We start from the raw sequence: 13,421 nt of genomic DNA, 5'->3' as shown, positions 1-13,421 counted from the left end.
TTAACTACTGCGTCCTGAAGTGATCATTTGAAGTGAAAAATTCTATCATAGCAGATTTGCATCTGATTTGCCACTCTTATTTTGTTCATTCTTTCTTTTGGTATGCGAAGAGTGGTCTAATAGGCTACATTTTTAGTGTATTTGCCAGGGAGTAATTGCAAATTGTGATTTGTCTAATGGTAGTGCAATTGCTCGTGAGTCCTTTCTTTTATTTGTAATTTTTCACTCTAAATTCACATCTGACATTAAATAACGGCCAATTCTTTCCAAGGCTTCTGCTGCATCTCTGTTGTCTTGTTAATGTCAGAGCTGGTAAATCTACAGCTATTAAATAGAGTGGTTCATGAAGTACTGAAGAGATGAGTTCTACGGAGTAGTCAAAGAGCAGCGGTAGGTTTGGTGAGCTGAATTTGGCTAATCCTCTTCTTAACAGTGGCCTTTATTATTCTACGGGGATTTTAGTGGTACCTTGATATATAAAGTATGAATTTAAAGTCTTCCTGTCCTAAGAATTAAGTAGTAAATCCTAAATTGGTGTAGTGTGTTCCAAGCAATCCATGAGAAAAAAAAACACAAAACAGTTATGCACTAAGCTGAAGTGAAACAAAATTGGTTATGAATTTTTGCTTTAAAAATGAAGTGCTGAAAAAATAATCTTTGCCTGTACTGAAAATTCCAAAACTCAAAAAATGAAATTGCCATTGTTAAACTGCTTCAGAAAAGTAAGGAGTGAAATAAGCTCATGATGCAGTTGCATTGTGTTGCCTCGTTTTTGTAGTGGTTACTTTCCTCTATTAATCAAAACCAATTAGTGTTGAATTTCAGCTATTATTTTTTTGTAAGATGCAGCATATTCATAATCCAATGTCTGTTTTTGAATCGTGTTGATATTTTATTGGAATAGCCTTTTAAATGAAGGTGACATGTCAAGAATGAGCTTTTAAAAAAGGCCACTTCATGTAATTGAACTAAACATAAAATTCCTTTTTTTTTTTTTTTTTTTTTTTTTTAATCTTCAGATTTTTAAGCCCATTTAATTATATAGAAAGTCACAACTATAACTAACATTAATTCATATAGTACAGTTTGTGAAGTACAGTGTAGTTTGCTGCTGTGTTTTCCCATTCAAGTCGTGTCCTCGTCTTGCAATGATATCTTTTGGTGTGAAATACAGGAGGTATAAAAGGGGCAAAGATTTTTCACGTAGCCTGAAGACTGGATACATCAAAAGCTGCAGCTGTCTAGATCCTGGTGACTCTGAAAACCCTTCTTGCCTGCTGCCTGTTGACCACAGGAGGAGGTGACAGACTAAGGATAGGGTTGCAGTCATAGCCTGGAGAATGAGGAAGGGAGAGCAGCCATGAAAGAGACAACTCCTGAGTCTCTGCTTTGTAAGTGCAGCCTTTGGGCAGTGAGATGCTGGCAAGAAATGGTGAAAAGGAAGGTGGTGGCATCACTGCCCACCTGCCTGGACAGTCTGCACTCCCCATGTGCTCCCAAAGCTCCCTGCTGTTGAGGAGAGGCGGCTCTGAGGAGCTCAGAGGAGCTGCTGCACTGATCTGATCACTGTGTATCAGCTTGGGAATGGGGATGCCAGGGGAAGATCAGCATTGATAGCTCAGTGGGACTCTTCAAGTCTGTATTTAGGTCACTGATCTTCCCCAATTTTCCTGTGCAGATGCTTGGAATGTGTAGTGGAAGAAACTGGCTATATCCTAACTGTTTACTTCACCTCTTATTGATGATGGACATTGTTTATTCATGCATTTGCACAATATCACGGCCTTGGCTCTAGGAGAGTCAGTACTCTACCCATATAGGAAGAACAACAGGTTTACTTTCAGGAATATCGTCAGCTGGATGAAATACATAGGATTATAATTGCAGCCATTATGGGAGCTGTTTTGGATCTTATGTTCTTGTTTTCTTAGTGTAAGCTTATAACTAATTCCGATAGTTTTAAAATCGATTTTGGAAAACTTAACCAGAGTAGCATTTCTTGATATAAATTGACCTATTTGTTTTAAGTTCATTTTCTGCCTTGAGAAAAATACAAAAGGCAGGGTTATTGCCGTGTACTTTCAAGCATAGATTACATATGTAGTTTTCTTACCAAGTGAAATGGTTCTGTTAAGTTGTTCTGGAAAGTTTTTAAACTTAGGATTGAGATGAGACTCTCTTGAGACATGATCATCAAAATCCTTTTAATATGCTAAGATTTGGCCTTAGTGCTTTCCGCTACCTTTTCTTCTCGTTCTAAAAGCAATTTTGTACTTTACAGCCCTTAGATTGTTTTGTGGACTTGGTGGATTTTGTGGAATAATATTTTTAGAGAAAAATCTTTCTGCTTAGCCTTGTCTCATTTACATTCACTTAGAAATCTTTAAATAACATTCGTATAGTTATATATGTATGTTCATGTGCTCTGGAACTAAAAATGGGATTGCTGGGTTTAATTTTGATTCCATTTCTCTTGCCAAATGACCAGCTAAAGCCCCACCTGTAGTGTCACGTACTGCAAATGGAGATACCTTGCTCCAGGTAATTCCCTGACTAATGCAGAAGGTGAGGGACCTGTTTTGCTGTATGGGGATCTGTTCACAAAGCAGCACCCTGCAGGACCCACTGTGCACCATCACGTGACTTCACTTCCTACATTTTCAGGTCCTTATAAGAGCATACTCTTATCCCTGTGGTATTTATCTGCACCACTTTATCACTGCGGACAATAATTCAGCTGCTTCCCAGAGCAGTTTATTCCACAGACTAATTGTCCTATTAAGAATATTTTCACCTTATCTAACTTGACTTTCTCCTCCTATTAGATTATTGTTCCTTTATGATCGTTTTTATATGCATTTGTACAAGCGGAATTAAATATTCATATTTCCTCAGGCTTTGGGTGCATTTCCCTGTTGCAGAAGCATGTCTGGTTTGCCTTTAATTTGAGACATTGTGGGGCCAATGGGAAGTGGCATTTTTTTCCAGGTTTCAGGAACCAAATATTGGACCCATGTGGATACATGGGAAAGAGGAGTGACATGTGGGCCTTTGGAGACATTTCATAGAATGGCTTGGATTGGAGGGGACCATAAGTACCAAGTGGCATTTACTTGGTTTTAGAGCTGAGCTGGTAGTTATTTGTTGTTTAATGGGTGCTGGAATGTGATTTTGCCACATCCCTCTTTTGCAGGTCACTGGGGCCGATGTGTGGGTGACTGCGGTTCCGGGGGCACGCGAAGCCGGGCTGTCTGGTGCACCCACACCGAGGGCTGGACGTCCCACCACGCCAACTGCGACCAGCAGGAGAAGCCCGAAAGCCAGCGGCGGTGCTTCAAGGTCTGCGACTGGCACTTGGAGCTGTTTGAGTGGGAGGTTTCGGGATGGGGACCCTGCGTGCCCGGCGGTGAGGCTGGACCCTGCGTGATGGCACAGCACGGTCTGCAGCGCCGCAGCGCCCGCTGCCTTCAGAAGCTGGACAGGAGTGTGGTGGCCGCTGAGATCTGTGAGCACCTGGCACCGCAGCCACCCCTGGAGCAGGCCTGCCTGGTGCCGTGCCCGCGGGACTGCATTGTCACAGACTTCTCCTCCTGGTCCCAGTGTGGCGGGGGTTGCAGCATTAGATTTCGGCACCGGACCCGTGCAGTCATTGCTCCTCCTCTCTATGGGGGTGCCCCGTGCCCCAACCTGACAGAATCGCAGACCTGTGCTGCTGCCGCCTGTCCCCTGGGCGAGGAGGAGCACACCTACAGCCTCAAGGTGGGACCTTGGGGAGAGTGCAGGGTGCCCCGCCGTGAGGACGCCTCATTGAATTTGGGGGAGGACTCTGGAGAACTGAGCGCGTCGTGGCTGGAAAGCCACAAGGCACAGCACCATCCCCACATGGCGCAGGTGGGCTACCAGACCAGGGCGGTCAGCTGCGTGCGGAGCGACGGCAGGCACGCCGTGCTGAGGTAAGGGCACTTCCACATCTCTGCTTTTATTTCCTTTCTTTCATGAGTCGCCACTTTGCACAGCCTAATGCACTCACCTTCTCGAGTTTTTAATGCAAATTTTTATGAGTTTTCTTTACAGGCTGCTTTTTGATTTAATTCCCTGCTTGTGAAGCTAGCAGCTGAATATTTTGCATACTTGTATGGCTTGTGGCTGTTTAATTCATTTTATGTTTTTAATATTTCTCTTCTGGTTTTGTTTTGTGGAAACCTCAAGGAAATGGAGGTATGTGTATATCACCTCTTACTGGGAGGTGCTGAGCATGGAAGGGTTCCACTCTTAATCACCTACTGCATGTACTTGGCTGGAGAAGCTTAACTTCAACTCCTTCGTTCCTACAGATCAACACTGAATAAAACAAGAAGTTTAAGCCTGACGAGTTTGGCCCTGTGAATTTGCTAGAAGATATTTCTTGGCCAGATAGATCAGTGAGCAAAGCTATGGTTGTCTTCTGCTTATGAGGAGCCTTCATGTTTGCGATGTTTCTGGTGGCAGTATAAGATCTGTGACTTGCATGTGTTTCTTTGACAGCGGTTGTTGATTTCTATCCTCACGTGCTTTATTTAACAATTTCCCTTGGTCTGTGCAGGTCGCTTTTCTGTAATTCAGATGTGAAGGTTACAATAATGTACAGCAAATAATGGAAGGATTTATTCTCTGCATTCCTCACATTTAAATTCAAACAATCTGAGCTCTGCCATTTGACTTCAGATTGAATTTGAGCGGATGCCAGGAGCTATAGATTACTGAGGAATTGATTAAATTCTGAGAAAGTCAGAAGCCAGATTTTTGAAGAACTTCACCTGCCCATTTTTTCCACCATTATTAGGAGTTGTTGAAAAATCAATGACCTCTGTGAAGGAGGAGACAAAGGAATGTCTTGACTTCAACAAGGACAAGTGCAGGGTCCTGCACGTGGGGAGGATTAACCTCAGGCATCGATATGGACTTGGGGTTGATGTGCTGGGAAGCAGCCCTGGGCAGAAGGATCAGGGAGAAGATCTGATGGACACCATATTGCCAATGAAACAGCAGTGCGCCCTTGTGCACAGTGGTATCCTGGGGTGCATTAGGAAGGGCATTGCCAGCAGACCGAGGGAGGGGTTACTCCAGAGGTCTTTTTGAACCTCAATTACTCTGTGATTCTGTGAAAAATGCTGCTCCTGAATTTTGCAGAAATTATCATTATCTATGAATATTATCATTATCTATGCCTGCGCAAGTTCAACTTGGAGAGATAAGGGGTTATTTTCTGTCCGATGCTCTACCCCTGCTAATGTCGGTAGTTATTTTGCACATGTACTAAGGTGAAAATAAACATTCTAGCCATTTTCTTACCTCCTTCTATTACATCTGTAGGAAGGTAAATATTTTTTATCGCTTGGAAGAATGTCAAGATTTGTGAACTGTTGTAGCAGTTTCTAAGATCTTGACTTCATTACTTGTCTCTAAATGTATGCTGATTCTAAATACACAGATTTTATACTCGTATAGCTGCTTGACTTTAATGGAGTTACTTGTGATTTATGTCACTGTGGGACCTGCAGCAGGTTTATGTATGTGCCATGTGGTAGCTGCTTTTCTGGCCATTATGTCTCATTCTTTGTCAGAGGCTCTGGATGGGGAATCCTGGCTTGTTTTAAGATTTTCTCTCTCTTTCCTCACACTCTCACTGGCACTTTTGCTGTAGGAATGGGGATTGGAAGCCACTGTTCATACTTTGCTCTTCGCTTCACTACTGTGTAATCCATTGAATTTCTGAATGATCGCACAGGTCACAGATGGTTTAGTTCTGTTGTTTCTACCTGGGGTCAAGCTGTCTACTTCCCTCATCTTTTCTGATTTTGGGGGTTCTTTTGTTTTTCTTTGTTTCTTTTTTTCAGGTGATCTAGCCCCCTGTTTGTGAACATGTGGTTCCACTAGCTGCCTCCTAGCAGAGTTTTTCTGCTGAGTCTGTGTCTCAGGTATAATGCAGAGATGAGAGTAGCCTGTGACTTACTCTTACTAGGTCTGCATGCAAGAGGAACATCCGTAGTTTGCATAGTTCTCTTTCAAAAATAACTGGTTATTAATTGTAACTATATAGTTTAAACTTGGAAACCTGATACCTAAACCTAAAATCTGGCATAAAATCCAATCTGTGTTTAATTCCAAGGCTTGAATGTCACTGATACCAAGTATCCCTAACAACAGCTCCCTTAAAACAACCGTGTTAATGCCTTCCTAGTTTCATTGTGCAGCATATTTGCTGCCATTCTCCTGAAGAATGGACCCGATCTTGCAGATGTCGCTTCACAAGAGTGATGATATTTTGGCTACTGGTAAAGAAGAGTAAATGCATTTGCATAACCCTGAAGAAGAGCTTGGCAGACAGCCAAATGTCTGCTGTAGAACTGGGAAGAATTGCTTTATTTGTGCTTTTTCATTTTCCTGGCTGAGATTTCCTATTTAGAATAACACTGTTGAGTAAGTCCCAATGAGAGTTACAAATTAAATTTCTGGGGTACTAAGGGAAGAGAGAAATATCCCTAGAAATGCTTCACCAGGTCTCTAAGCTGCTTAATTATGCTGCCATGCTGGGATTTTATCACCATCACTGATTCCTTCTGCCACTAACTAAGAAAAATGGCATATGACATGTGTGGTCACTTGAACACCATTACGCATCAAAGAGCAAATGTATGGTCAGCCCCTTTCCAAATCTATAATGCAGCGGCAGCAGAGATGGCTCTGTGGTGTTCACAAGTGGTGTCTGATGCTTAATTTATTATCAAAGTTGATAAACTGACTGGTTTCTAATCTCAGAGCTGTGTGTCAGCCAACTGTGCTGATGTGTGTCCTTGTGTGTGCGAATGGAGGGGCTGCGCTGGAATAGTGGTCAGGATTTTAATGGAATAGGTGCACATTGTTTTTTAAAGACTGAATGATTAAATGCGTTCATATCTTAGGGGTGTGAGGTTACTGGCAGAAAACTTGGTTTGTCTTCTTCATTAACAAGTCTGTGATTAATGAGAGGAGCAAATGCGTTGTCCTTTCTCTTGTGAGATAAGTAGCAGCAGCAGGAAGTGTACCTGACATTTGCTTTCAGTTTTTCTGTTACTCTCAAGTTGTGTGTTTGAATCCAGAAAACAGGAGCCCTTGGTTTTCCACTGAACCCATAGGTGGGAGCTGTGATTAAAAATCAAGTTAAAAAAAAAAAAAAATTAGCTTTCAATTTCATATCCTGTAATAAAGGCAAATGTAAACACTCCATGCCTTTAAGATAATCTCAGAAAAAGTTACAGGAGATATGCACTTTAATCTTCTGCTGCTTTTGGTTTTCTGTCTTGTCATAGTTGTGAAAACCTCCTGAGTAGTGACACAAAGGAACTTTTATTTCTGTTCCCCATGTTTGGATTAGAAGCTAGATTGCATTTAGATAAATGAGCAACTGTAACTACATGTTGAAATCCTAAATATATTTGTCTTGTTTCTTCTGACCTGATGGATGTTCTCACTAAGTACATTTGGCGTTCCCAGTAAGTATAAGAAGTTAAAGCTGGGAGCAAAACGGCTCTTCCCTTCCCCTTCCCCTTCCCCTTCCCCTTCCCCTTCCCCTTCCCCTTCCCCTTCCCCTTCCCCTTCCCCTTCCCCTTCCCCTTCCCCTTCCCCTTCCCCTTCCCCTTCCCCTTCCCCTTCCCCTTCCCCTTCCCCTTCCCCTTCCCCTTCCCCTTCCCCTTCCCCTTCCCCTTCCCCTTCCCCTTCCCCTTCCCTTTTTCCCTTCATCTGGATTAGACATCTTTTTCAGATATGTGTTTCTTAAACTCTTCATGCAGCGTATAAGATGATGATGATACAACAGAATTGGATTGGGATCCTGTTTACTTTGCCTTTGTAAGTGAAAATTCGGGTTGAATTCAGTCAAGGAATTAAGGTGTCTATCAAGGATGTGGTTGAGCAGTACCCAGTTCTTTTGTTTGCCTCTGTAATTTGAATTCACACGATCCATTTCCTAGTGGATTGCACTTAACCACTGTGCTGCTGTACATTTCTCAGAAAAATTATTTGTACTTTCTGCAGACTTCTACTTTCTGTAGATGAGTACAACATTTTACAGCTGAGAGGAGGTAATGCTGTGCTGCAATACACCTACATGTGATGGCTGTGACTGTTCTGGGGGAGGAGGTGTGCATTCACATCCTTCCCAGCACATGTACGGACTGAGCCTCGGTGCTCAGGCTTGGAAATGAATCCCTGAGCTAATGTGAGTAGAGGAGATTCTCCATTCCAGGGGTATTTAAAAAGAATAATCTTCTTGACTTTGTTTTTACTACAAGCACACTAAAAAACCAAATGGTGACTGCTTTTAGCCTTTCAACCAGAATAATGTTTTGGAAACACTGTCACAAATAACTTGGCTTAACATGCATTGCAAAACAATTCCTGCAGTTTTCCCTTCAGCAGTCCAGCCCTGTAACACAGAAAGCATCATGTGTAAGCACGTTATAATGTTACCATTACCAGATTTACTCTGGTAAACTCTAACCTGAATACATTAATCTGTGGAAAGTTAGTTTAAAATCTGGGCTCACAAAACATCTCCCATCGTCAGGACTTCCTTCCTTCCCTGCTAGTTTTGGATACTGAGGTTTGTGGGCTGAGATCAACGGATGTCTCACACATCTTGAGCGTTCTCTGTATCAGATTGTTCTGAGTACATTTGTGACATGAAAGAATGTGTCTGAATTTCATGCAGAAGAACAGTGTGTTTTTACGTTTGCATTTGTGTTGCTTGGTGTCACAGTTAATTTGGCTTTGAGGCTCTGAATGAGTGGGGATGAGTTAATTGGATTCACTTTCTGTTAGGGAGTTGTGTGCAATTCTCTTTCAAAAACATCTTCTCCAGCAGAAGGGAGGAAATTGCCGGCTCCACATCTTGTTCATCTTAAGGTCAACAAAGTTCTCTTATTAGCCATTTATAGCAGGAGCAGTGGAGGGATTTTCAGGGAAAGAATGAGCTGTTCAGTCTTCTCATACCTGAAAGCCTTGCAAATAGCAAGGATGATTGCTGGACAGAGAGTCTTTTGCAGCCTACTTATCAGCATCTGCTTGAATCCATTGGACAGATGTGGTAACTCTTGCCTTGCTAAGAATTGGGGATAGCAGTATCAGCAATTAGCAACGTTAATTTTGAAGAAAACCCTAAAGCAGATTTTTAAAGGTTCCATTTTCTTTGATTTTTCAGCAAAGATCAACCCAGACTTAAATATCTCATTTACAGTGGTGCTACCCCAAAAATGGATTTGGATTTTCCTACTGGTATCTGAATGCAGAATTTCAGTTACTCTTTAGAATGTGAGTTTGCTTGTCCTCCTTGCCGTGTTCTTTGATAGGCTCTAGTTTTCTGGTGTAACCACATAGGATGACTTCTATTTGCCAGTATTTTATCTACTTAAAAGCAGGAATTCATGTTCCCTGTTACCATTGTGGTGCTGCTGGCTCACCTGATTACTGTGTTCAAAAAGTACTGAGAGGGAAATAAGGGAACAGTTGGTGTGACTCTTCCTAACCTAATGTTCCAGCCAAGTCTCCAAATCACTGTCCCAGCACAAGTTCAGATACAATTATTATTTCTTTTCTGTCCTCCATTCAATAGTATTGATGTTTTGCACCAGGTACAGCTTTGCCTTGGTTGTGTTTGGCATGTAGTAGAAGCATAAGAAATCTTTTTTGGATATAAATGAGAAGAATTTTTTGGCCGCATCAGAGGCTGTTCCTGCTTCATGCAGCTGTTAAACCTCAGCAGATTCATCCTGCTATTATTGTACGTGATGAAAGTGAGACAAAAAAGTGTTGTACTTCAAAAAAAAAAGCCTGTAAATTTAAGTCACTAAATGCTGTATTGTGCTAGTAATTCAGGATGTAGTCAAGCTAGTCAAGCCTGATCACGAGTAAGTGGCAATACTCTATTGACTTTTGTGAAAAATGGACCAGTTTCTAAATTGGAAGAGAGGCGAATGGATGCCCGTTATCTTCTCCGCTCCCCCTATGAGATTGCCATGCAATCCTGAAATGATTGCCCAGAGTATTTTCTGTGGAGAAAGTTAGCCTAGTCAAACTGTGTTATAAGTAATATTAAGTGAGGTAATAACTGGTTCCTTGGCAGCAGCTCTGGATTTCACACCTTTTAAGTGCACATGTATTTGCTCCTTACAGTTGGTAAAAGCCTGACTGTGAGCAACTGGAGGAGACGAATTTAAAGAGAGTTCACACTGAGTTCATGTATGGTCTTAATTTTGGGGAGCGGTTTGCGTCATGCTTATAATGCTAGGCAGAAATTAGGAATTCTTAGTTCTTTTTTTTCTGGTGACTTTTTTTTTGGTGGGTTTCATTGTTTTTTTCCCCTCCTTTTTTCCCCCTATCTGATCGATCATTTGTGATTCTCCAGTGATGTATTTGCTCATTTGTAAGTCTGTCATTTTTTGGTGTATGCTTTCCAGCTCTGTTGATGCCAGTTATCTGAGGTCTCAGACACAGCAGAGATTTCCCCCCCCCCCCATCCTTGTGACCTGGTGGATGATCTCTAGCTGCTGCGAGGTGGAGGCGAATCAGAAGCAGCTGCACTCTGTGTGGTCAGGCAGGACAGAGCAGTCTCGGACATCTACAATTGTCAGCTCTCCTTTTATTTTTCCATTGCATTGATCCTTTCTTGATGTGTTACAAAATGAATGAGGATTATGTCCTAGTAATAATCAAAATGGTTAAGTAATGTAACTGAGTGCAAAAACACATGCATAGTTGCAGCGTGCCAGAGTCTCCTGTGCTTTGTCAGGTTTGAAAACCTTCTGACCTTGTTTAACAGCATTTGCTTGGTAACAGCCTCACAGAACCGGAATATTTCATATTAATGAGAGCCTAATTACTTTCATAAAAGAGCAGAGCTGCTCAGCAGGACGTGCTGACACTGGGATGGACGGATGCTGGCCAGCTAGCAGTGTTTGCAGGCTGATGGAGGCATTTACCAATGGCAGCTCTTCTCCTGGGCTTGCCTTTTCTTTTCAGTCATGGTTAAAGTGTGAAATCTAAAAGCACAGCATCATTTACATCTTTTCCAACTTGAAATAAATTAGGTGTATTTGCAAGTGGCTCAACGTTTGCACTCACAACTCTCTGGAAATGCAGTGTGCGCCTTGCAGCTCCTCTTATATTCACTGTACTGGCATTGATGCAAGTCTTCTGTTTCACCCTTAAGTGACTATGATTTCTTAGCATCATAGGACTGTTCAAGTTGGAAGGGTCTTTTGAAGTTCATCTAGTCCTACTCGCTGAATATGGATGTCTGCAGCTTGAGCAGGTGCTCAGAGACCCATCCAGTCTGACTTGGAATGTCAGGGCATCCACAACATCTCTGATCAACCTATTGCACTGCTTCACTATCCTTTATCATAAAAAACCTTTTCCTTATATGCACTCTTGATCTCCCTTCTTTTAGTTGGAAACCATCTTCTTGTCATATGGTAATGTAGATAAAATAATTGGGGGTTTGGGCTGAAAAAATGTTAAGATCTTGTAAGCATAACCTCCACAGCTGTTTTACTTTGTTCTTATCTCAGCCTTTGTATACAAGATGCTGCACCTTTGACCTCCAAGACCTGTGTCATCGATAAAGACTGTGAAACATCTGAGTGGTCAGCATGGAGCTCCTGCTCACAGACCTGCAGCTGGGGAGATCTCACCCCGGGCTTTCGGAGCCGGCACCGTAGCGTGCGGAGCGTGGCCATGGGAAGTGGGAAGCTCTGTCCGGAACTGGAGGAGAAGGAAGCCTGCAGCACGGGAGGGAGAGAGCTGAAGCCTTGCCCCAGGTACCTGAGCTTTAACCCATGTTTTCTGAACTTCTGGTGTGATCTTATGCTTCCTTGCTCTGTGTTTGTGTGTGTGTGTATGGACAGGGTCGCACATCATACTTTCTATCTGTGCTTGAGAGATCATTGATTTGATGATTGTTAACGATGGTTTGCCTTATTTACTGCTAATGTTCTTGTAATTGTTTCCATTATCGTTATTGCTATTACAATGATTACACTTGCATATAGAAATAAATTGCAGTTATACTCACTACCGCTTATATTTTCATATTTTAAAAACTGAGAGCAGATACTCTTGTTCACTGAAAGCACTTTTCTACATATTGCTGGTTTGGAGAATTTCCTCAGCTTCACAGAGGCTGGACAGGTCTCCATGGCTGTACTTTTATTGGGCTTGCAGCCACGAATTTTACATAAGATTTAATGATTCCCCTTTATCTCCCCATGCAAAATCCCAGTCCTCCATAAGGAAAATGGGAACTGTTCAGAGATAGCAGCTGGGTAAAGAGCAAGTCTCAGATTCCATCTGGATATTTTTAAACTGGAAAACCTCACAGCCCCCAAGTTTTTGCTTGGTTTATGGCCCTCTTTGTTCTGACAGAAGGTAAGGAACTCACCTTTCTGGTGTGCAGATCTGTGCCATAGCGCTTGGCCAGGCTAGCCTGGAGGGGAAATTGTTTGCTTTGCAAAGAAAATAAAATATAGCTTAATTTTGCGTTCTGAGATTGACTGTAAAATGCTTCAAGATTAAGATTTTGTACACATGTAGACAGATCTCCCTGTGAATAACTCTGTTTATTAGGACTGATCAGTGATCAAGTTGTGAATTTATGGTCCTTTGCCAGGTACTGCCAAAAGCTTTGATAACGCTTTTGCAAGAGACGTTTCCTAGGAAAGTGTAACCTGTGAAAGTGTCACTATATTGTTGAATTCATTCAAATCAAATGCTGAACATTTTAATGCACCCTGCTAGTGAAGGAGAGGAAGTATATATAAAAAAAAATTCCATTGCTTGATTACATCCTATGAAAAGGCTTTTGAAGAGTGATTTTTGCTCCTGCCCAGATGCACACCGATTTCAAAGACAATAGATTAACACATTGTCTCGCTGATTTTGTATAGGAGTGTGCGTGCAGGTGACACCTGATTGGGGTATGCCAGCTGGTAGCAGATCAGGAGTGAGCAGAACGTGTCTGCCCCTTGTTTCTCAGCATTTGTGTTTTTTGATACTGCACTATATTAAAGTGCAGATTGTAAGGTCTTGATGTAGAGCCAGGAGAGACCGAAATGTGAGGATCTGCATAATGCTGATAACTTTCTTGTGGTGCCTCCTGTGATACAGAAGGAAACTTGTTGTTCTTTCAGTGTATTGCTGCTATGCCATGGTTTTCATGAGAATATGAACTCATAAACATTTCTCATTCTGCCACACCTCCTGCACATCTTCAGTCCTTCAGGCAACCTTTACAGTAGAGTATCTCTGCGAAATAGGATAAACTGTCTAATAAGCTGGCCTGGAACAGTAACATGGGACTTACAGGTTAATAGAACCACTTAGCCAGAAAACATAGCAAGAAAATCTCT

The 13,421-nt window shown here is 42.1% G+C and overlaps 1 protein-coding gene across 5 annotated transcripts in view; it reads left to right on the top strand.

The window, feature by feature from the left end:
- THSD7B (thrombospondin type 1 domain containing 7B) overlaps nucleotides 1-13,421 on the top strand; it is a 293,426-nt gene that overhangs the window by 94,678 nt on the left and 185,327 nt on the right. For all 5 annotated transcript variants that reach the window (XM_052674802.1, XM_052674807.1, XM_052674806.1 and 2 more), the window contains 2 exons: nucleotides 3,194-3,953; nucleotides 11,586-11,834. In XM_052674802.1, the coding sequence (XP_052530762.1) occupies nucleotides 3,194-3,953; nucleotides 11,586-11,834 (1,009 nt within the window). The remainder of the gene's footprint in view (nucleotides 1-3,193; nucleotides 3,954-11,585; nucleotides 11,835-13,421) is intronic.

The sequence above is a fragment of the Tympanuchus pallidicinctus genome, unplaced genomic scaffold (genome assembly GCF_026119805.1).
Source record: "Tympanuchus pallidicinctus isolate F22 unplaced genomic scaffold, pur_lepc_1.0 scaffold15, whole genome shotgun sequence".
NCBI lineage: Eukaryota > Metazoa > Chordata > Aves > Galliformes > Phasianidae > Tympanuchus > Tympanuchus pallidicinctus.
The sequence above is the reverse complement of the archived record's forward strand: the minus strand, read 5'-3'. Positions and strand labels throughout refer to the sequence as shown.